At 41.0% G+C, this 23,642-nt stretch overlaps 2 protein-coding genes and 1 long non-coding RNA gene across 5 annotated transcripts; 1 reads left to right on the top strand and 2 right to left on the bottom strand.

Moving 5' to 3' along the window:
• Positions 1-4,588: 4,588 nt before the first annotated feature.
• On the bottom strand, positions 4,589-8,215 carry LOC109519447 (uncharacterized). Its single transcript, XR_002168969.1, has 2 exons — positions 8,128-8,215; positions 4,589-6,900 (listed from the first exon to the last, which is right to left on the bottom strand). It is a non-coding gene; the product is annotated as an uncharacterized LOC109519447 (long non-coding RNA).
• Positions 8,216-8,653: 438 nt separating this feature from the next.
• On the top strand, positions 8,654-19,414 carry bnip2 (BCL2 interacting protein 2). 3 transcript variants are annotated; one of them, XM_019875983.1, is made up of 11 exons: positions 8,656-9,351; positions 12,393-12,488; positions 12,598-12,668; positions 13,133-13,309; positions 15,185-15,367; positions 15,628-15,730; positions 15,800-15,931; positions 16,013-16,099; positions 16,183-16,281; positions 16,878-16,913; positions 18,348-19,414. In XM_019875983.1, exons 1-11 carry the CDS (start codon positions 8,999-9,001, stop codon positions 18,403-18,405), a joined length of 1,395 nt encoding a protein of 464 aa, XP_019731542.1. In that variant the 5' UTR covers positions 8,656-8,998; the 3' UTR covers positions 18,406-19,414. The 3 variants fall into 3 exon arrangements, with proteins under 3 accessions (XP_019731541.1, XP_019731542.1, XP_019731543.1); XM_019875982.1 differs by lacking the exon at positions 18,348-19,414 and having other exon boundaries at positions 8,654-9,351; positions 16,878-18,247; XM_019875984.1 differs by lacking the exon at positions 16,878-16,913 and having other exon boundaries at positions 8,658-9,351.
• On the bottom strand, positions 19,398-22,313 carry gcnt3 (glucosaminyl (N-acetyl) transferase 3, mucin type). Its single transcript, XM_019875985.1, has one exon. The coding sequence runs from the start codon at positions 22,299-22,301 to the stop codon at positions 20,964-20,966; it is 1,338 nt and encodes a 445-aa protein (XP_019731544.1). The 5' UTR covers positions 22,302-22,313; the 3' UTR covers positions 19,398-20,963.
• Between the last annotated feature and the right edge of the window lie 1,329 nt (positions 22,314-23,642).

The following is a 23,642-nucleotide window of genomic DNA, read 5'->3' as shown; positions in this document are numbered from 1 at the left end:
TGAATGCTCAGTCATTTGCATAACACAGCTGTTATCCAAAATAATATTCTTAATACATTTGTTTTTCAGTTGAGAAGCAAAGTTTTAGACCTGTTCTGAACACTGCAAAATTCCTGTAGTCATTTAGATGTGCAGCCAAAACCTCACAGTTGGGGCCATAAACGGCCCCTCAGGCCTTAGAGTAATGAATATAGTGAGTTCGGCTTGAACTCTACCGGCACATGCATTCATGAGGAATAAAAAGAATGAAACGATCGCCTTACCAGATGAATGGGCACTAACGTATCCACAGTTGTGCCATATATACAATATTTACAGTACTGAACAGTATGTACATAAACAGTGCATTTCTCTTCTGCTTTCATAGGATGCTCCAAAGATGTACGCACGAAAAGACATTCCGCGTCTTGTAATTTTTCAAGGCACAATAAAAAGACAATAGGCCATCATGTTCTTGATCAATGTGTCTGATGTTGTCTTCTCTAATTGGGGCTTCCAATGAAATGGCCAATTAAAAAGGGCTGCGTTGCTTTGTTAATCAAGCAGTGACTCGGGGGAACATTTGGCTGTCAGTTAATTATGCGGCATTCTCCCACTGTCTTTTGGCCACGCGTACTGTGAGACTAGGAAGCTGTTATTGTGCCGCGCTTCCCTTTTTTGTATTTGTATAACAGAAAGAACGGGCATGTGTTTTGTTGCCGCCGCCTCATGCAAACTCTCAGAGTGTGGGAGTTGGTTGTTAAAGCAGAGATGCAAGAGCAGATAATACAAGCTCTCTGGATTTGGCTGTGGTGACATGAAAGGTAGAAATAATTGTGTGCTTGTTTGTTTGTTTGTTTGTTTGTTTTTGTTCCACCAACATGAGTATGACGACATATATTTGGACGATTGATGTTTTCATCTTTACTCCGGGACTGAGGATCATCATGAGGGCACCTTGAAAAGCCAATGTGCATGAATGTCATTTTCTGTTACGTTTCAATAATCACAACTCAAATTCCCACCATTGTGTACGGTTTGATACAGAATGTTGGTGAACATTAGACCCCCCCCCCAAAAAAAGTAATACAAATAGAAAGCTATTTAAAAGCAAAATCCCATTATTAGTGCATGTTTGATGTTTTCGGTAAATTTGAATTGGTAGTTTCATTGCACTAAATTACATTGTGGAATGATTAAAAATAAGTGAAACATTAATACTTACACAAAAGTGAACCCGTATACTTTATTCTCCGCACTACAAGGCGCTGAGGAGTATAAGGCGCACCTTCAATGAATGACCTATTTTAAAAATGTTTTCATATATAGGGTGCACCGCATTATAGGACGCTAAGAACAGAAGCTACAATAGTGGCTGCGGTTGCGTTATGCATCCACTAGATGGAGCTACACTAAACGGAATACAATACAATACAATGCAGCTTTACTTATATAGAGCTTTCACAACGACTGCAGTTGTAACAAAGCACTTTATAGAACATTTGAAATACTACGTCCAAGAAATCTGAATCTTGATCCATATATAAAGTGCATCGGATTATAAGGCGCACCGTCAGGTTTTGAGAAAATGGAATGCATTTAGGTGCGGAAAAAATACAGTAATACTTAAGATAAGTGAATCCGTGTACATTATTTTTAATACTTACAGATAAGTGAATCCATGCATTTTATTTTTAATATATTCCAGATAATTGGATCCGTGTACATTATTTACAGACAAGTGAATCCGTGTTCTTTACAAAAACGCACACGATTCTTCTACTTGTCAACACTGCTCTTTACGCTAACACCGGATGAGATCCGTCTCCCCTTTTCCATCATAAAAAATATTGGCTTTTAACAGCGACATTAAAGCACACGGGAGCTCAAGGCCATGTCGACATTGTGTAAAAGCCAAAAGACATTGGGTGCGCAGTGTGTGGATTCCCACGGCAAAAACAACTATCGCTTCATGTGGGAGTGAGCAAATACTTAACATTTGTGTGGCATAAAAGGAACCATAGCAACGCTCGCTGAAATAATAAAATATTGAAACGTCTGTGGAACATAAATGTGAATTCTTGCTACGTCTGTCTCCTGCTAATTGAGTTGCTACCAAGAATGTTAGCACTCTGGAGAATAATTTGTCAGTGCAAAACATCGAATGGACCAATTTATTGGTTGCTGCAGGCTGTGGAGTTCCAACGGTCTTTGATCAACCTTTTTTAGGTCAGTAACTCTCGAAATACAGAGAGAAAAATTGCACAGCAGAGAAAATATTTCATCTTTTTAAAAGACGAGGAAGTATTTTTGTAGTTAACGCTCCAGCTATAATGCTGGATTAATTCTTTTTGAAGGCTTGAAGCCAGAGTAGGAAAATAACAGCTCCGGTGCACAATATTTATTGTTTTGTGCGGATTGCAAACTTAAACATTTAACATGAAAAAGTGACAGACAGAGTAATTATAAGTTTTGCTTTGTCTCATCACTCACGAGGCGGAAGCAGCTTGTGCTGACAGTTACCGGGAGGCTCAGTCGCACTGTCAATTAAAATAAGCCTTCAAATGCTCGTGTTGGCAGAGGTGTTGATCAATCTTTGATTTGGAATCATTTCTGGCTTTTGATGATGTGACAGCTGTGCAAAACATGTTGTTTGATAGCGAAGACATACGTGCAAGTGAAGTTCTGTCTCAAAACTACACAAAGCCGATTTAGGTGCTCGTCTTTGTCCTTAACGTGAACTTGTTGAAGCAAATGAAGCACTGAATGCTGCTTTTCTCATTCAAAATCAGGATGCATTTTTGTCTGACGAGAGTCACTGACTGATACAATGAAAGCTAATTGCAAATATCGCTCGCAATATAGATTTCTAATGGTCCGTGGTGCAACAACGTCACACATTAATTTTGTACTCTCGTGTCAACTAATAGCACAAACTTATGTCTGTCCTCTGATTTATTTTACATTTTTGTCTTTGTGCAACGATACGCTCATTTGTTGACATTTGCGAGTCAACACATTGAGCGGCCATTACAAACCTGTTCCACTTCCAAAGCTCGCTTTTTAAATCTCTTGCCATGGCATCGTGGTTACCAGAAAGAAAACAACCGCCCTTTTTTTCCCCCACGTTAGAGCTGCCCCCTGGTCAATCTAGTAGGGGCTAAAAACATCATGTCATGTTAAAATGGTTCGAACTTCATTACAACAGGCTTGTATCTAACTATATTGTAATATGACCTTCCGCTTGTTAAGCCGATTTAAACTAGCCTATGCTGATGACTGCCTCCCATTCATTTAACCTACAAATGGCCGCGGACGACAATTATGCAGGCAGTAAAAGGAAATAGTGAGGGGTACATTTAAAAAAAAAAATGCTGAATAGGTTCAATTGATGTAGGCATGGTAGTAGAGAGAACTCGGGGAGGCTTATCATCCTGTGTGCTTTCGAATATGCTGCCTCATCACAAGCAGCCTACATTTGCTTTGCTTGACTGTGCCGACGTTAATCTAACTGAACGCTTGTTTTATTGGCTTTTACATAGACGGAGATTCTTGTCAAATAACATAACATGGTCTCTTAAGAGATGTGTTGCTCCAAAAAAACAAACCGTGTTTAATTAAAAATCCAATCACAGAGCTTTTTTCTTTTTTTTTCTCCCCTCTCCCTGAAACACATCTAGTAAAACCCCTCGTGGCGTATCAAACCGAGAAAGTGTGAGCCAACAGATCTAATAAACTCACGCGTGTTTGCTCGGAATATGTCAACACTCCATAACGACGACGTGCCGCAATTTCATTTATGCTCAAAACATTTCATTGAGACCCTCAAGAAGAGATATGAGCTTGCGCGGCACGTCGCGTCGCTATGGCTCCCTGCATGTACACCATCTCAGAGGACCTTTCGTTTGCGACACAAAAGTCTGTTCCTTCGCTGCGAGGTTAAAGTGTGGGTGACAGTTGAGGAAAATCACTGCTGAATGCATTAATTAGTTAGACCTAAAAGCATATTTATCAAAGGCTAAGCCACACGGGAATGATCCCGGGAAGGATCTAGTACAAACGAGACAGGTTAATAGAATAAAAGGCCTTGAATAGAATGTGTGCTTATACATAAAATATCCACCTGATCTCACGTATAAACGAATCATTAGGACGTCACGATTAAATGTGATGGCAAGCCGCTGACTGCTTAGTGCTTGCGGTGACCTTCATCCGGTCATCTTATGTTCACTCTGATTAAAATGTCAACGCCTCGGACTTAACTTCAAAAATTCCACATGAAATGAAACAATATTTGCTCAGAGTGAAAAGCGCCTGGCACACATTTCAACTTGTCTCGATCAAGTACCGATGTTGAACAATCGCTTTGACGTGAAAGTAGGGCTGAATTATTTTGAAAAATTATCTAATTGCAATATAGAGGAAAAATCCTTTACACAGCAATTGCAATTTAAAATGTAAATACTTTTTCAAGGTCCTCCCATGTATTTGGGAAACACAAGCAATATATTAATCTGTATCACAATAAACAATATCAGAATTATGATAAACAAATGTTTTGATCTTATAGGTCAGGTTGAGGCACAAATAAAGGCAAATTCAGCACAAATTAATGTCAAAGATATTTTATTTTTCAACTTCCATAAGAGTACTCATCTTAGTCAGCACATCGACTTCCTGTCTTTTCCATATTCACAACGTCACAAAACCATGCCAAACAAATGTGGCGTAAACATAAGTCTGCAAGTCACAATTGTGCTCTGCATCTCCGACTGAATCGCCGAACTTTCGTCAATCACAAGTGAATATTGAAGAGGGTGGTGTGGTCTATTGTCCCGCCGCGCGATGAACGATGGCCCTTCAGTTGGCGAGCGAAACAGACAACGCTGATTGAGGGAGCTTAGCTTTTTACGGTGAAGCCATGGAATTGTTAACGGGATGTGATAGCTCGCGTCCGCCGAGCTGAGCGGGGAAATAAAGCTGTTGGGATCGGGCTGTTTTCCCATCATTCACAGGGGTAATGATGTCTGTCTGGCCCAGAAGTAAGTAATGGTCCGCCTACAGGTTAGCGACCAGGACATAGCGTCGCCCACATAGTTGAACTCGGATCAGCGAGCAAGGGTAACTGCTATATCTTAATGCAATGAATAAGCTATTCGATAAAGATTAGAATGTATTGCAAATCCAGAGCTTCGTGAAGTTTATTTGAGGGAAAACGGGGTCCAAATTTCAAGCTCTGGAGTTCTGAGGTTGTTCATTATGCTCCAGTAATGACATAGCTGGGGACCAACATGGCTGCAAAGCGAAAAACTCTTAAAACATCCCCTGTGTCCTAATAAAATAGCTTTATTAGCGCACACGGGTATGGCTACGTACTATAAACGATATTCTTAGGATAACAACGGAGGTAAGAGCATGTTGGGGGGGACACAGTCAAATATCAAGCCGCACTCAATTATCTTTAGCGGGATAATTAATCAGTTCAGTATGCAGACGGAGTCTCAGAGGCATATTTGAGCTAATTGTTCTTGTTGACTTGATGGATTATTTGTTTGCTGATTTAATTATTTTCACATTTGGAAAACAAATGACTGTGCGCTCATAAAAAGCAGTGGAGGACATATATTTGTTTCTTAATTTCTTGTGACGGGAAGTGAAATTCACAAAGTGCGTGGATGTTGTGATACATTCTAATGCGGAATGTCTCTGGAGAAAAGAACACCAGCCATGTTTGCAATTTATGTCATCATGCGTTCTCTTTTTCCCGCCAACCCTAAACCGCAGCCCGCAGGAGGTCAATGAAACGCGTGTGCCTTGTAACAGCCGGCACACGCGACACTGAATCCATGGCTAATATTTCTCAGCTCTGAGGTCAGCCCTGGGTTACAGACGCTCTGGCCTGGTATGACTGGCATTCGGAAAACAATCATCCCAGTCCTCACGGCTACTGCCGCACAAATCAGAGGGCTGTTTCAATGGCGTTTGCTTCTATTTATCATGCTGTTTTAAATGTTTTGCTCATTTATTTCCTTTAAATATTTCATTTTCCTTAAAATATTCATTTAACTTGGCCTGTAAATTTTTTACCGCTCCTCCCCGCCCAGCTATCTTGTCTCCTTTTTAGGCCTCTACAATCATAAATAATTATTCATCTACCCAGAAAGAAGATCACATAAAACATGCACATGAATCCTTTTTTTGTCTTTTCTCATTAGTGATGTACTTCGAGTTGCCTAAATACTTCCCCGCTACCGCATTTATGGAAATTGGTTGGAGACTCTTCCTAATGACTACTTTGGTTACGCCGTCCACCTCAGATCCTGGCGTTCCTTTCCTCTTTTCAACATGAAACGAAGGGCGACGTAGCGCTGCAGCATTTGCATACGGCTCTGGAGTTCTTCCATTATTTTTTTCAAAAAGGGGAACCAGTCACATCCTGCAGTTGACTGTTTCGCTTTATTATTCAAACCAACTGGTACCCTTAAGTGGAATCACATGCAATAAAAAGCTCTCTCTTGCAAGCAATTGTATTTTTAACGTATAAGGACAGGAGCAATGTTAAATAAGGATGATTCTAGCTTGCAATCATTTATTATTTATTATTATTATTTCACTAGGCATAATACATTTGCTCAAATAATGGCTTCACTCTAAAAGACACAATGCCCCAATTAATAACTGCATGCATCATTCACTTGAATAAATAAATGCAGCACCTCAAATAGACATCTCCTTTTGTGACCCTCAAGAAATAAAATGGGTGGTGCGTTGGGTGGGTGAAATTACCTTTTCTCTGACATGACATCTGTAAAGCTGAAGTTTACGGTAGCCAAAGAGAAATTCCAGCAGTAGGCAGTCCAGAGCATTCTGGAGCAAATTCGGCCCAAAGAGATTCCTTACCCAAAAGATGGCTGGTACACTCTGTAGATAAATAAATCGGGAGGTGAGTATAGGGAATGTGCAAATACAACAACAATCATATTTGACTGTGACATTGCAAAGAAAAAATGACAGAAAATGTATTGGAATTATTATTGTTGATGCACTATTACCAATTATTGAGCAACCAGACCTTTTTCTGTCTTTTCCTGTATTGTAAAGATTCATTTGTACAAACAAAGAGGCCTGGTACTCTTTGCCGTCGAATAAACATGGGTGATGAAGGACTATAGCCATTATATTGACTGATTATGAGAAAATAAGATAATACCACGCTAAACATACCATCTTATCCGAGAATGTATGAGCAAATGATATATTGAGTGCTTCACGTTACACGGCTACAGCCTAGTGAGCAGATTTATCCTAGATAAAGAGGAAAGATTTGTCTTCATTTGTAAAGTAATTGTGCCACGACTCATTAGCAACCAGCACCACGGCGGATGAGAAGCATAAACTCTAAATTTGACTGGATTATCCGTTTGTGATGAGGCCTAATGATCCAACAGAGTAAATAGCAACGTGCTAATTAGAAATTACACCAGATGATCCCATGCACACGTAGAAGGAATTAACCTGAAATCTGCATTATGTGAGAGATATCTCTTTTTAACAGTAAGATCCGGTGGTATGATATTTTTCAAATAAATAAATGGGAATAATGTCATTGACAAAGGAAAAAAAGTTTGATTCTATGAAGTTATTAATCGTTCTTGTTAATTCAAATGAAATAGCAAGACTTGAGCCTTTAAGTGTATATTTGCCTCCACCTAGAGGAAGAATTTAGTCAGTGACTCAGAACAAAAATCTGACAAACCCACCTGGGGACATGTACCCATTGACGTATTAAATTACATATTAAAATACAAATGTGGCATTAAAATATATCAATCAGTGCGAGTTCAAACGCAATGTCTGTAAGTGTGATTAAATATTTTATCCAAAGTCACCAGGAGAAGCGTCTAACTAATCACAGTTTATTTACAGTACATTACATATTAATGTCTTAAGTATGAATTCACCGAAAAAATTATCACTGTAGTCGATTGCATACTGGGAGCAGTACACCTAGTGTTAATTGGTATTTAGTTTTAGTTAAGATTTGGATGTTTTTTAGGGTGACTAAATCATTCACTAATTTAGCAAATAATTGAGTGTAGTGATGTTTTGTTGACTGTGATAATGACAGTCGAGAGTATTGATACAAACCTGTAAAGCTAGTGGACAGACGGTTGCGACCCTGTCAGCAACGTTAGCAAACAGCGGGTAAAGTTAGCCAGCACGCGGCGAGTTAGTCAAATTCGTCGCGAAATATAAAATAAAAATAATAAGAATATATGGAGGCTTAACGGCGAGTGTAACTACCAGTTAGTGGTGTAAATAAATGGCCACTACAGCAAAATGCCGGTGAGTCACTGTGGGGAAAAAAATAAAAAGTGAACTCGCAACAACTAGTTCCGTAAATCGAGATGGTGAGATTGTAGCTGTTATTCGAGGCAACGACTGTTGGTGCCACTTTTACGATCATTTAGGTTTGGTAAAACCATCAGACAGTGGTTAGCTATAAACGTAACAATCGTAATTATGGACGTGGCGCCTCGGTAGACGCAGCTTTCTCGCGGCCGGCGACTGCGCGGTTGCCATTTATTTATCGCGGACAGTTTACAACGTCAGCGTCGACGTAGCATCCTTACATACGTCAGTTACGTATGCTTGGTGACTTGGACGGGAAGGAAGGAAGGAAGGAAACCGACAAGTGGGCACACTGACTGCGCACCGCAGCCCGAGAAAAGCTTCGGCTCCTTACATGATCTCTTTCGGTGAAACATTTGGAGTTTCGGGGAGCTATTTCTGCACCCGCCGTGACGTTCGACACGGTTAATTTAAGAAGATATGTAGCGAGTCGGTAAGTAGCTTGTTGTCACCGACAACGAAGCGAGCTGCTCCGCGTGCTAAAGCTAACACGCTAACATCTACACTTCGGAAGGAGTTGTGTCATATTTCGGGTTTTTGCTTGAACGATATTACACAAGAAACACTTCTTAGCTAACCGTAACACCGGGGGTGTTAGGCGGACGTGATGGCTTCAGATGTGATAGAAAGCGAGGCGACTCTGAAGGGTGTGAGTGACACCAACTTGAACAATAGTCGCCCAGATTTTGGCACACCCAGGCGGACTCACGAGGGTTCCGGGAACAGACGCACGTCCAGTCCTTCGTCTTCTGGGGTGTCGGGAGAAGTGGACGAGGAGGAGCTGGACGAGCTGCAACACAGCACGGCGTCCACGGTTGAAAATGGCGAGGAGGCATTTGAAAACAGTTTAACCAAATCAAGCAGCAGTCCAGATGAACGGACGACTCCGGACAATGAACAGAAGCCTGGTGTCCCGGTCAACCTTCCTCAGCCGTGCTCCCCAGCTGGACCCAGTGGAAGGTATGTTGTGCTGTGCTTACTTCATGAGGTCGTAGGTACACATGCACAATCTGGTAACGAGTACAAAGAGCTGTTTAAATGGTTTCTGGTTTTGCAACTGCACTGGTGCATTCTGCTCGATCAACCTATGAATGGAATGTAATACTAGTACTGAACATTTCGAGAGGAAAAAAAGTCCATGCGTTTTGTTTTTGATGTTTTCCTCATGATTGCGATTTCATATGTGATTATTATTAAGGACCTCTTCTCATATATTTTTAAACATGCACTAGCAACACATTAATCTTTATTGCAACAAACAGTATCGGGAATTTCAATGAACAGAAAAATGAATTGATGATGTTTGGTCCTAGTCGCCCTTGTACATCCCATCCTGCTGACCTGGGCCCCTTATCTCAAGCCAGCAGTCTCAAACGTGCGTTGTTAACTGGACAGTGATTTTAAATGGGATCAGCAAATTGATGCTGTTGTTCAGTCCAGCTTCTTTCATCTGAGCCAGCTGGCTAAAAGAAAAACCTCTCCTTTCTCAACAGCATTTTGAACAGAAATACGTGCCTTTGTCACATCTCATCCTAATGCACTTTATTTTGGAGTCAGCTAATCCTCCATCAAGTGTTTCCAGTTGGTCCTTAAATGCTGCTGCTCGCCTCTTGACTGGCATTCGTATGAGGGAGCACATAACACCTGCACTGGCGTCCCTTCACTGGCTCCATGTACATTGTTGAGTTCTTTTTAGGATTCAAGCTAGGCAAGCTCCCTCGCTGCTCATCTTTAAAACAACCCTTAAAACAAATTTTTATTCTTTGACTTTTGAGTCAGCATGACACTTGATGACTGTTTTGTGCTTTTTACTGTTTTCTTTATTAAATTATTGTTTTGTCATTTTTCTGTTGTAGGATGTATTTTTGCCCCATGTACAGCACTTTGTTCACACCAATGGTTGCTTCAAGGTGCTCTATAAATACAGTTGAGTACATGCCTGCACTGGCATGTGTTGTTGTGTTCTGGATTAAAATGTAGTTAGACAGGCCGTAAATGACAAATACCTTGGCCACAGTAATTGCCATTGTGCGCTGTGATTACTTTCTGGTAGTTTTTCTTTTACTCCCCAAACAGTTTAAATGGCAGCTGTACAGACAGACAGAATGAGACTCAACATTGATTTACACAGCGTTGTGGCGCTCATCCGTGTTTAGTGAAATTGACTTTCAGATCGCATTGCTGTCCATGTTGAATTTGATTCATGATTTTAACGACAACAGCTATTTCAAAGCCATGTACTGAGTCATCTGTGCTGAACCAAACGTCGGCAATGTTTCCTGATCACAACCATTCCACTCTTGATTCATTTCTCAACTCAACTTTCCGGTACAGATTCCTGTACACGTTTAACATCTAGGTTGTACGTTATGTGGGGGATTTAGGCACATACCTGTACATAAGCGCTACAAGCTAAGCCAAATGCTCTCATTATTGTCATATACCGAATGCCCAGCATGCTTGTGTGTCTGGGTTTGCAAGTAACAGTCATGGATGTGATTATTGCATCAAAGGCAGCACTGTACAGCGAGCATACAGATGATCAGCATTAGCGAAGGGAACCTTGTGGTTCAGAGAACTAATCCTTAAACACCAGCTTGTAAGCTTTTCATGAAGCCAGTGATCTGATTAGACGGCAAGTAGTAAATTGTAACAGTTGGAGCGACTTGAAGATTGCGCATGATTGGACAAGCGGCATTTGACCAAGAGTGGTGTAAAGATTAGCGAACGATAGCGTGTAATGTACCTTCCGTATTAGGACTGCTCAAATTGACTGGGTTTGTGTTTTCTGCACTAGAGATCCTGAAGAATTGCTGCCTCGTAATGGAGGCAGAATTTGTCCACCTGTGCCGTTTGCACCAAATCCAGCAGCTTGGGATACTGTCATGGCTGTTTCTGGCACATTATCAGATAGTTTAGATGCGGCAACACCTGGTCTGACATACAAAGTACAGGTCGGACAAGGAAAATTGCTGTCAGTAGGGTGGGGATTGCAAATGTAATGAACGCACATATACATTAATTGCTCGAGTGGTTGACTCCTCTTGAATCTCTCCTCTTTCATCTCAAACTGCTTTAAACAACAAAGCATATGAGGGAAAAGTGGCGAGGATTGCACGACTGTCCGTGTTTTATGTTATGCGTTGTGTTTATTATTTTACTTTATGTTAACTGTTTTGTTCAGCGCTTTGTTACAGCTGCAGCTGTTGTGAAAGCGCTATATAAATCAGGATGTATTGTATTGCAAATATATTTTGTCCTTGCTTGCTCTAGCGAAATTTGTTGCACGACCGACCACTTATATCTGCTTCTTTTCTTGTAAACACAAGATGCCTCTCACAATTTCAAGTTAACCATAAAATGCGGCTTTACGGCTCCCAATTTTGTTTTGCATTATGTCCCGACACATGCGTCTAAGGCCAAATCCCCGATAAGAAAATGTGTGAGGTGTTGTTTACACTATCAACAAAGCAATGACATTTTTTTTTTTTGCTCTACACTACACTAAAAACACACAAACATAGGCGCAGCCAGTATCTGTTGGCAATAACTGGCACAGCACCAGTTCCTTCGCAAAGAGAAACTCACAGAAATTTGTTTGTCATCTTTGAGCTTTGCAAATGTTTAAAAATACAGTCCTTGTTTTGTCCTATCTAAAATAGACCTGTTTTCGAGAACACGTAAAGGGATCTCACTGACAGTGTGCTAGTGTCCAGGTAGTCTTTCAGGTGTAACATTTCATGTTGTTGTTCTTCAAATGTTTTAACTTTGTTCGGACTTGAAGTGCCAGAGGAATTAAATGAGAGCTGCGTTGGCTCCAGGCAAATCCTCAAATGTTCATTCCCGTAATCCACTGCGGCCTGTACAAGTCGTGTCATAGTTAAATGTACGCGTTTGCAGTCCGATGACTCCTGGGACTCTTCTCGCTTCAAACATATTTGCCGCTGCATGGTGCCGTTGTGGCGAGCAAAGTTTGATTTGTTGTTTGGTTTCTTACCCAGCCTGGAGCGCCAGGAATCGGTTGCCACGACAGAGGCCCGATTAAGGATGGAGGGGGTCGAGCTTAAGGAAGAGTGGCAAGACGAGGACTTTCCACGGTAGTATTACACGCACTGTCATTGTCGCGGGGAACGTGAGGACGACGCGTTCCAGTTCAGCGCCACACAAGTTTTAAAAAAACTTATCTGATTACATTCTGCCCGTTAGGCCTCTACCTGAGGAGGAGGAGGAGCTCGAAGAGGAGTTGTTTGCTGGAGCCGCTGAAGAGGGCGATCCTGGTAATCAAGAACTTTGGTTTCTGGACAGTAAAGTAGATAAACAGCAATGAAGGAAGCTACACTTAGCCGCACCATCTGTTGAGAGCCGATACAAGAGGTCATCAGAAATGCTCGTTGACAAAGATAGTCATGCTTAATTTTTAACTGCCATTTGTTTGAACAATAACCCCTTGAACTGTGAGCTACGGTTTATTTATTTTGTAAAGGCAGGATTGTATTGGGCGACAAGAGAGCTCTCAGAGGTGCCGAATTGTGTCTCCATTGAGTGTGTATTAATAATCAGTTAAGGGTGTGGACAGTGACACAAAGAAAAAGTCTGATTCATTTTGGTGAACTTTGGTTGAACTTTAGATTTATATTTTTTTTCCCCTGTTCTCAAAAACGACTTCCTGAGTGTGGACGATTTCGATGTAAATGCACATTCATAATAAAAAATCGTATTGGATTCTCCATGCGCACCGCAGGCTATGAGGCGAACCACAGTAAAAAGGAGAAAAAGAAGCTGGCGGCCCCGGATATCAGCCTCACTCTCGACCGCAGTGAAGGTTCCATTCTTTCTGATGAGTTGGATGAAAGTACGGAGCTGGACTTGGACAACATGGACACGCCTTCGGACAACAGCAATGAGTTTGATTGGGAAGGTAACACAGCTTGACTATTTTGAATGTGTTGCTTAACTCATTCACTCCCAAAGACGTTTTTAAACGTCTTTTTAGACTTGGTCCAGAATTGGCTGGTACTGAATGAGTTAATCAAATCTGTCAATGTTTGAAAGTCTTTAACAAATATGCAGATTTTTACCCGCAGAGGTTCAATTTGTCAATCAATTATTGTGTACTTCATTAAGAATGCTTGTTTTTCCTGTTTCGTTGATAATACGCCATACGGACAAACGTTTTGGGACACAGTCATTCCGTATACAAGGAGTGACAATGCCAGAAAATATGGAGTTGGTATTGCTTCTAAAGGGATTAAGGTCAGGGCTCGCGTTCTTCCACATCGGAGTCATCGAGCCACCCTTGTTTTGGACACTGCTCACGGGCAAAGAAGAATTCTAGACCAAGCCTTGATTATTACGGAGGTGTGTCCCATTTTCTTTTGTCAATATAGTGTATCGTGACTTCATTTGGTTCCCCGGGTTTGGGTCAGTAGGGAAACTGCCCAAAGTGGAGTTAAAATGTGCTGTTGTTTTTGTCTTTCCACACTGCTGCCTTCCGCTTTTTCACGTGGAAGGATTGTTTCCATTGCCTGCCTGGAAACAGGCTGCAGGCCAACAACAGGTTTCTCGCTCGTGCTCGTGGTAAGGTTCCTTGGACACTGCAGGCCAACAACAGGTTTCTCGCTTGTGCTCGTGGTAAGGTTCCTTGGACAGTTCCTGGATGCCCCCAGTTTTTGGTCAATCAAACCTTGTTGTCCAGATTTTGTTCTGTTGCCACTTCTTCCAAAAAAAAAAAAAAAAAAAAAATCATGAGTTTTTTTTCATTCGTTCTTTTGTGCATGATGTTTCCGTCTTTCTTTAAATTTGAGCACATTTTGAGAAATCCATGTCATGCATGTGTCATTCCTGCAAACATGATACATTTCATCGTAAAATATGAAGCCTGAAAGCAAAATGTCGACATTTCAGTAATTCAGTCTATAAATGTGAGCGGTCAACAGCAGCACGGCTTTTCAAAAATAGTCATTTAAATCAGAGCTGCAACTGTTAAACTTTATCGCGGTGGAGCCCACGTAATGTTTGTGATGTCATATTTCTTCACGGGATCTTTGCATATTGACACACACTACTCTCCAAATGTTTTCAGGTCAATTGGAAATGTACTTCATTTTGAAGGCCAAACACTTTTTCCAGTGAGAATGGCATTAAATTCATCAGAAAAACAGTCTAGACATTGTTAATGTGGTAAAAACTAGTGCACATTAACTCATTCACTCCCAAAGACGTATTTAGATGTATTTTCAGACGCCACACATTTAATCCCAGCTCCTCATTTTATATTGACTGTACTTGAAAAGGGTCTGAACCCTTTGGGAGTGAATGAGTTGAAAAAAAATGTACATTTTGAAGTGACACCCGAACTCGCGCAAGTAAAACAATTGATAGTTGCTCTTAGACGGTCAGAGTATCTAAATGAAATGACATGTGGAGATTGTGAAGGTTTATCGGCACGTTGATGAAGTGCAAGTGGAGCAGAAAATATATACGAGGCTGATAATCTTGATATTTAATCCAAAAATAGTCGAAATCGCCACTGTTGGTCCTCAAGCGATGTCGATGTGATTCTCCATGCAATCATTCTTTGCTTTCTCCGCCACCTTCAGTTCTGTTACACTGTGACATGCAAAGATCATCCGCTCTCTACTGTCATAAAGAAAAAATGGTGGGATGTATTTTTTTTTTTTTATTTAGATTCCGCATGGCGATCCCTGTTGATCAATGAATGTTTTGGTGATTTATTCCAACCAGTGATACCAATACCACAATAAGCATCTGATGCCACCTACTTTCTTCTCAGATGATCTCCCCAAGCCCAAGACTACAGAGCTACTAGAAAAGGGCGTGGAGTCGGTCCATCCGTACTCCGCCTCGGAGGAGAGGGATGAGGGCCGCCGCTGGAGGGTCTTTCGCATCGGGGACCAGGAACACAAAGTGGACATGACGGCCATTGAACCTTACAAGCGGGTTATAAGCCATGGAGGTCAGTGTGTAGGTTCCACCCCGACAACTGCCCATGACGAGCTCAGTTGCTTGGGCCATTCACTCTTCAAAGTCGAAATGAGTGCTTCGTGCATTTTAGTATGCGCTCCAGTAACAGTGGACGAAGCAAAACAACAAAAACCTCAACCAAAGCCCAAAGTCAGCTGGAATAAGCTCCAGATCACCCGTTACCTCAACAAAAAAAAAGCCCGACACAAAATGGATGCTTGCATTGTATTGTAATGTCATTTTTCCCTTCAGGTTACTATGGAGACGGCTTGAATGCCATAATTGTGTTTGCCGTGTGCTTCATGCCTGAGAGCAGTCAACCAAATTACAGATACATCATGGACAATTTATTCATGTGAGTGTTTTTGTTTGGCTCCCAACTGAACGTTTTCGAACCTTTACTCATGGAACGAAACCCTCGCAGGTATGTCATTGGCACGCTGGAACTTTTGGTGGCAGAGAACTACATGATTGTGTACCTTAACGGGGCGACCTCGCGGAAAAAGATGCCGACCGTCGGCTGGCTCCGAAAATGTTATCAGCAGATTGATAGAAGGTAACTGTCACTGTAATTAGAATAAACAAGAAAAAAAAAGTCTTTGTCATTTTCTCTACATTCTCCATTTCTGTTTTGCAGGCTGAGGAAGAATTTAAAATCTTTGATCATCGTCCATCCCTCTTGGTTCATTCGCACCCTGCTGGCACTCACCAAACCTTTTATTAGGTAACATGAATGTTGAGAATAGAAGAGAGAGTGCACCTTATTGGTCAATTGTGATCATTTTAACACATTTCTTATTTTAATAGCTCCAAATTTAGTCAAAAAATCAAGTTCGTGTACAGCCTGACAGACCTGGCAGAGTTAGTCCCATTGGAGTACGTGTCCATTCCGGAGTGCATCAAACTGTGAGTACTCGGGTTCCTCAACTCTCACACACATTCACCCATTGCGTCCTCCGTGTTTCAAACAAGCAACACACTGTTTTCTTGTCTGACACACCGTGAAAATGCAAAACTTTTATCGCCGTAATGCCATCAAAATTGTCTTCATTTATATAACAAAATTGGTGAGTGGGAGTCATTGTGATTGAAAGGTTGCCTTTCTGCTCAATGTTATGCTTTAAGCCGAAGTGGATCAGGTGATTGTCAATACACAAGAGCCACCGATACAAGCGTCTTTGAGTATTTTGTTTTTTAAGAACTCTCCAAGTCAGACCGCATACTCCAGACTCTATATTAAAAAGTCAGAGCAGAACATGGATGGAGGTTTGTTTGAATAGCAACCAGATAAAGCCCGACCATTCAGTAGTACAGTTGAAACTCTCATTTTGAACTCAAACTCTTATAGGAAATTGATTGGCCCTTCAAAAAAATGTAGGACATTATTATTGATTTTTTTTTTTCCTTATAAACATATTTATACATTTGAATGTATGATTGTTTTAAGTGTTTGCTGGGGTTTTTTTTCTACCTAAAACTTCATTTCCCTTCCCCCTCTAAAGGTTTGACGAGGAAAAAAATAGGAAAAGCCGTAAAAGGTATCATGTATTTTTCACCTCGGACTTGTTTCCTTTCACAAAACTAACGATAAGTTTCCCCTGCACAGACACCCCAGCACACTGCCCGGCCCCTCTGTTGTTGTTTTGGATTGAAATGATTTGCATTTGTACCCAAAACCAATAACATTTGTAATTCAGCACTGTTTGTCCACTCAAACGTATTCTCGGGATCATTTCAAATGTGTATTTTATGTAGCTTGATACAAAACACAATCAAAGCATCTCCACGCTGATGTGGCTACCAAGAAGCCTCTCTTGTGTTTGTTTTCTTGGAAAAAGGTTTACAATGAGACTTTTTTGATATTTGGTAAGTTCAACCGTGTTGTTCTACTGGAAGTGGGTGGAGTCACCAGGAAGTAGCCGGACATGATCACCGTGGTTGCGCGATAACTGCGCGCTCACATGGTTGGGCCCCCTTCCCTCCGCCGGTCACTCACTGAGTGGAGCCCTCACAGCTTGTTTTTTGCATGACTCACCGCAAACCTAACTCTCACAAGCCTCATTCTTCCTTACTTGCACACGTTGAATTAATATGCACATTTTGACGCGGTCGCTGCTCATTTGCTTCATTTTTTTTTCTGTTTTTTAATTTGATTTTGTTTGGAAGGGATGATGCACTGCAGCCCGTCACATACACACTTTTCACCTTAGCTTGACCGATAATGTTGTGCACGGATCTTTTATGACTTGAAAAAATGTTTATTTGTATATGAAGGGGAAAAAATGAATATAATGTATAATTTAACAACAATCGAAAACAAGAAATAAGCAAAGACAATGAGCACCTAATAATTTTCCATGCCCAAAATGACAAAATGCTGCACCTGAAGTGCTGAGCTCCTGTTTTTGGTGAAAAGAATTTGGGTTGCACGATTGCATGTCATTAATTTCCAAGATTACGTGTCTCATTGTGGCGCAGTGGCTGCCCGCTTCTCTAAAATACTAAACATACAACACCACTGTAAATTACTATTTGTAGCAGCAAAAGCAGTAGTCCTCTTGACAGTGGAGCTACATTCATGTGGGTGCTGATCAACCCCCATTTTGTATGGGAAGAAATGTCACCATCACAAAATCTTAAGTGGACCAGGCACTGTTCACATTCTTAACTGTCATACGAGTGTTTCAAAAAGAAAAAGCATTTGAGGAGTTGCAAAGGCGCATTCAGTGTCAAGTCTTTAAAGCAGATAGTCTGGAGGGCCGGGGTAGGGGGGGTGGTTGATGATCAGTTGCACATGATTCAAATGTGATTGACTGACATGAGTTTCCCCTCCTCTGATTCAAATAATTCTTCGAACTTAGGATCTTAGAACTGTGAGGCAGATATGTTCACCGGTAGACGGATCTAAATAAACATACAAAGAGATAAAAAAAATAATAAGAACAATAAACACTGTCCGTTGGTATGCGCAGGATCGACCAGGAGGAGCACGGCAAAGTGGAGACGGCCACTCCCGCGCTTCCTGAGTGATCCTGCCAATTCGCCAGGGATGTGGGCGATGAAGAACGTTGGAATCGCTGCCATTCTTTGTGCGTGTTTGTGTTTTTGGGTGACATGACTGGAACAGTTTTGCATTAGGAAAGTGCCTTTTGATACGATGCTGCCTCTTACGTTGTGAAACATTTTGCTGGTTGCCTTACTTTGTGAAGCGGCTTTGTCCCTTGTTTCCCCTCCCCCACATGCTGTGCAAGAGGTTTTTTTTAATCCTTTTTTTCTTTTGGTGTAATTTAATGCCACAATATAATGTCTTCTTACTGTTGTATCTACTCTTTATTTAAGGCACTCTGTTACATTTGAATCGATTGCTGCATGTACTGCTTTATTACATTTAAATATATATTTATATTCAAAAAAGGTGACAAAAGGAGAGAAAGTAATATATTTTTATTGTTGCTCTGATTTTAAAAGTACATTTTCGGTCTCTTGACTACCTTCCCCTCTTAAAGGCATTTCATTAACCTGGGAAAAGCCCCCGAATTTTTATTTACCAACTACATCCTGCGACTTGTGTGGATCTGAACACAACGCTCTCCATGCCATTGATCAATACTTGTATCGTTATACAGTATGTACACACATTGTCAAATTTCTTGTTTATAGTCAAGATTGATGTGGCTTTTAAGTCCATAGAAGCGAAATACTGTACTGCACACAATACTTTTCAATTGGGCCGTTAGGTGGCACTATAATCCTTAAATAACTACAACAATTTTGACAGTCAATGAATGAAGTGCACTGTTATATCAAATACGATAATATTTGACCAAGGTCTTGACATAGAATATTGTGTAAATCCTTGCTACTGTTTACCGGAAGCACAAAAAGTACACTTTAAGTAAGAAGCTCATTTGACCCTGCCTTGATGTTTTCAGAAGGGTCCATGTGATGTTTTCTGAGAAAGCGAAGGGAGAACTATCCTGGGTGTATCGTACAATGTAATGCTTTATTTGAAAGATTTAAAAAAAAAATGAGCCACTGATTGTGTAATCTGATTAACGAGATGCACTGCAAGCATATTTAATCCATTAAACTGAATGGTCAGAGACAAAAAAACGAGAGCCTCCATGTGGTGATTATACATAGCTTTCAGAACAGCAAGTATGAGCGCCAAAGCTACCAGACAGGAAAATGCACAAAGAAAAGTCTGCGTCTGCATCAGCATCTCTGGTGAGTACAATGGATTTTGTTTCAATTTTTTTTAAATTGATAAATATTTATTGTGAATTGCTATATTGTAGAGGAGGGGTTTGGAGTTAAGAGGTGATGGATATTGAATGAAGTCAACGACTGTCACGGCTCACCTGTTTTCTGCGTGTTGTCATGTGACGTTCGCAAGCTAATGTAGCTTCCCCGCAAGGTGGGAAATCGGAAATATCCCACTTCAAACGCTTAAAAGCGTTCCAGGAGAACGTAAACAACATGGATGTCTTATGTTTTTGTTTTGGTTCATCACTGCGCATTTGACCTCCGGCAAACCTTCCTTTATAATTTCCTTTATTGACAAAAAAAAAAATGAAGGAATGTCTTTAGTATCTCAATACAGTCAGTGCAAGCCACGTGTTACGTGAAGTTAGGTTAAACAACTAAATGAATAATAAATAAAATAACATAAATATATGATTACTGTATAATATTGTAAGTCATGTTTTACAGTCCATGGTCCGTGTCTCCAAATGCGTTGCCATTGTCGACTGACGTAAGATTGAAGCCGGTTACTTGGACCTCCCAGTTCAAAGTGGCGTTGCAGTGTACCTTTCCGGTCGAAGGTTGGAAAACTCGACTTCCCACTTTCCTGGAACACAGCATAAGCCCTCTGGCACAATAATGTCATTTTCAGTCAACGTCAAATGGCAGTGCAAGTCAAATTGGCTGCCCGCTGAGACTGATTAAAAAAAAAAAAGTGTTTTTTTTTTTTTGCCTAATTCATATCACACAATTGCAATATTAATCGGAAAACCGTGTTTAGACTAGTAGCAGCCCATACAACATTTTCGACTTAACTTCTCCTTTAAGTCTTATTTGTACACAATAATATATTGCGAGAGAGCAAGAGAAATCGCGAACACAAAATATGTTACAGTGTAACGGTGTAACAATCTCTCTGTGTTCACACTTACCAAGTCACGTTGATTCCAAATCAACAAACGTAACGTCACGACTCATAATATACTGTACATCAATAATAATGCCCAAAAAAATGTACATTACAAAATGTACCAAGAGCCATTGCTTTCTGTAGGCGTAAAAAGCAGGCTACATGAGGATTTCACGTTCACTCATCTTTAACAAAATCTCGGCTCACTTTGAAAGGTTTCCCTTTTTCACTCGTCTTTCGATGTTACACTGTCAAACAATAACTTGGTGTCATCTAGTGGCCAACGATGTAATTTAACATAAAATAGGAGGCAGAACAAAATGATTACAGACTAACCGTCCATGAAATATCAGGACCGCAAACCCGGAACCAGCAATGGAGGGAGTTCAGTGTATATTTCAGAGGATGTCAAATTTTGTGAGGACACACTGCGCTATGCTGTATAACCTCTGTCTAAAGCTTTAAAATAGAGAATAGACTCCAAGCACCTGATAGCAATGTCATCCACCATTGGATCAAACTTATTAGCCAGGAGGTGGTGCTGTCTCAAGAGCCACGGAAGGTCTCCGGTTCCATACACACAAACTGCTCTTCTATTTGCCCCTCTGCACATCTCATACGGAGCCCCTTTCCTCACATCCCCTGATAAATAGCTCCATTTGACCGCGCGGGCGATGGCTTGCATGTCCGACGTGTCGAACTTGACGTTTGCAGGCACTGATCCGGGCACGGAGGGCATCCGCTGTAAAGTGGCCCACAAGTGCTCGTCCGGGCTGTAGGTGTCCTTCTCCCACTCCAGCAACACCTGAACCTCTCGGTCCCGCATCACGTGCTCCACGAAGGCCCTGCTGGCTACAAAGTAGGCATTCCCCATGAACATGGGGCTTCTAATGGGAGGTGGGCTTTTCCTCACGTCGGTCCTGACAACTGAGTCTGTGACGTTGTAGTGATATTGCCAACGTTGCGTCTTGTAATCATTGGTGGCTTCCGTTTCCATGCTGTTCTTCCCATTGAGGACTTTCAAAGCTTGCACCATCTCTCTGTTGGTCTTAATCGGAAAGTCTGTCCCGCATGTGTTCAGCAGGTACCTCCACCGGACATGAGACGCCAACAAACTCTCCATGCAGTTCAAATCAGCCTGCACTCGCGCCCATGAGGTATAAATCACATTTTCTAATTTCCCAGCTATGAATACATTCTCAAAGCAGGATACAATGGCTTTCACGGCCTCATGGAATTTCGCTGTAGATTTTCGGTCCACGTGCACGCAGTAGATGTTCTGAGGGGTGTAAATGGCACGCAACAGTCGCTCGAACATTTCGATCTGTTCGTGGATCACCATGGAGTATGCGATGGGAAAATCCCTCTCTTCTTCACTCAGAGGATCCATAAAAAAGCCTCTCTGTCTAATATAAGTGCGACAGTCTTGGGTCGCGTTAAGGTAGAAGTCCTCGGTGAGCACAACTTGCCTTGTCTTCGATGATAGAAGGGCTTGCAAGTCAGCTTCACGGCCTGCCAGGTCTCCCGTGATGATAGCAGAGCAGGCGGGCAGGTCAGCTGTAAATTGCTGCGGTATCATAGGATCAGAATCTGTTTTCCATAGGACAAGTAAAAAAAATAAAAACACAAAGAAGAGGGTCAGGATGCTCAGAAGGCTTCGGCCTTTGAAGAACTTTCCAGAAATCCTTTTCTTGTTGAAGAGCTTCATTGCAAAGTTCGCCTGCTGACCTCTCCAACTGAAACGTTGCAGGTGAGAGGCCACGGTGTGCATATTACTTGACAAGACGCCCAGCCAGGAGGCGTGTCATATTTCACGCAGTAAAAAAAAAAAATCACCATAAATGGCTTACATATTAGGTGATAAAGATCCAATTATTATAGGATAAGCATTGCCCTCCTCAAGGGAAAAGTATGAAGGAATTGTTGGTACAGACTGTTTATTAAAACAAACAAAAAAATAAACACTTTTTATGAGAGTGTGCAAGAAGGGTTAACGTACCAAACTATTGGTATTAGACATAATAAACATAACACGACATATTTATGGAATATTTTTTAACATTATTATTAGTCAGAAACAAATTACTCAAACATATTGGGATCGCTTTAAAGATAAAGGAAGGCAAATAAATTATTTCTGTGATCTATTGGGCCCAATCTGGTTTAAGATGTAAGAGGCACCGGAAAAACAAAAACAGCTGAAAAATTAAATGTGTTGAGTGAAATGCAGAATCAAAGTCTTTTGGAAGTGTTGACATCATGGAAATTAGTACCAGTACTCACAACATTTCCACATATCGGAAAAAACATCTTATGTCGTCCAACCATCCATCGAAGCGATATTTGGTTGCAAAAATCTGAGATAAAATCATTTCACAAATAGCTGCAACAGCACACAAATCTAAGGAAAAAAAATCTGACTTTTATTCATTCGTGTGTCAGTGTTTACTCCCATAACTTCACTCATAATTTCCATCACAGTTTCAAAATGCAGGCACTTTGTACTCGTATATACAAAATCAAACTGCCCCACAGGGAATCACTCATCAGCAGTGGGGCAAATGAAAACTATTATATTGGATTCTTGCTTTGCTTATAAATTGATTCTGTCAGGTGCAATCCCCAAAAAACTAGCGTGTACTAACCCTCTCTGTCTTGTGATGAATATAATTTTAAAAAATTAATGTTTCTTATAGATATCAGAAAATAAAAAAATGAATGCAATTCCCCTAATATCATCCATTCATTTATTCCCTAGAGCCCTCGTCCGCATTAGTGCCATGAGTGGGCGGGCGCCAAGCGCAGCTGATTTGGGATAGAGGCAGGTTGCCTTCAATTAAAAATGCCCAAGATTTGACATTGAGTAAATTTAGACATGATTATCATTATTTCGGTATGTATGCTTATTTTTTTTGGGGGGGGGGGGTTGCATCATGGGATTTTTTCCTAATGTAAAATAAAAGTTTGGAAAAACAGCACTAGACCACCTAATATGAACAATATAACTTAAAGAGCGACAGACAATGAATCCTTCTATCGTCTATTGTCCTTTACATTCCCTTTGCTTCAAACACATTCGAACAATAAAAAGTGTCATCGCCAACTACTGGCC

The sequence above is a fragment of the Hippocampus comes genome, unplaced genomic scaffold (assembly GCF_001891065.2).
Source record: "Hippocampus comes isolate QL1 unplaced genomic scaffold, H_comes_QL1_v1.1 scaffold142, whole genome shotgun sequence".
Taxonomy (NCBI): Eukaryota; Metazoa; Chordata; class Actinopteri; order Syngnathiformes; family Syngnathidae; genus Hippocampus; species Hippocampus comes.
Note: the sequence above shows the minus strand (reverse complement) of the source record. Positions and strands in the feature narration are given on the sequence as shown.

Bases quoted from the DNA above. Each gene is read 5' to 3' on its own strand.
- gcnt3 (XM_019875985.1), bottom strand. From the start codon at position 22,301: ATGCACACCGTGGCCTCTCACCTGCAACGTTTCAGTTGGAGAGGTCAG.
- bnip2 (XM_019875982.1), top strand. From the start codon at position 8,999: ATGGCTTCAGATGTGATAGAAAGCGAGGCGACTCTGAAGGGTGTGAGT. The intron at 12,489-12,597 runs GTAGTATTACAC...TCTGCCCGTTAG, and splicing joins CAAGACGAGGACTTTCCACG to GCCTCTACCTGAGGAGGAGG. The intron at 15,368-15,627 runs GTCAGTGTGTAG...TTTTCCCTTCAG, and splicing joins GCGGGTTATAAGCCATGGAG to GTTACTATGGAGACGGCTTG.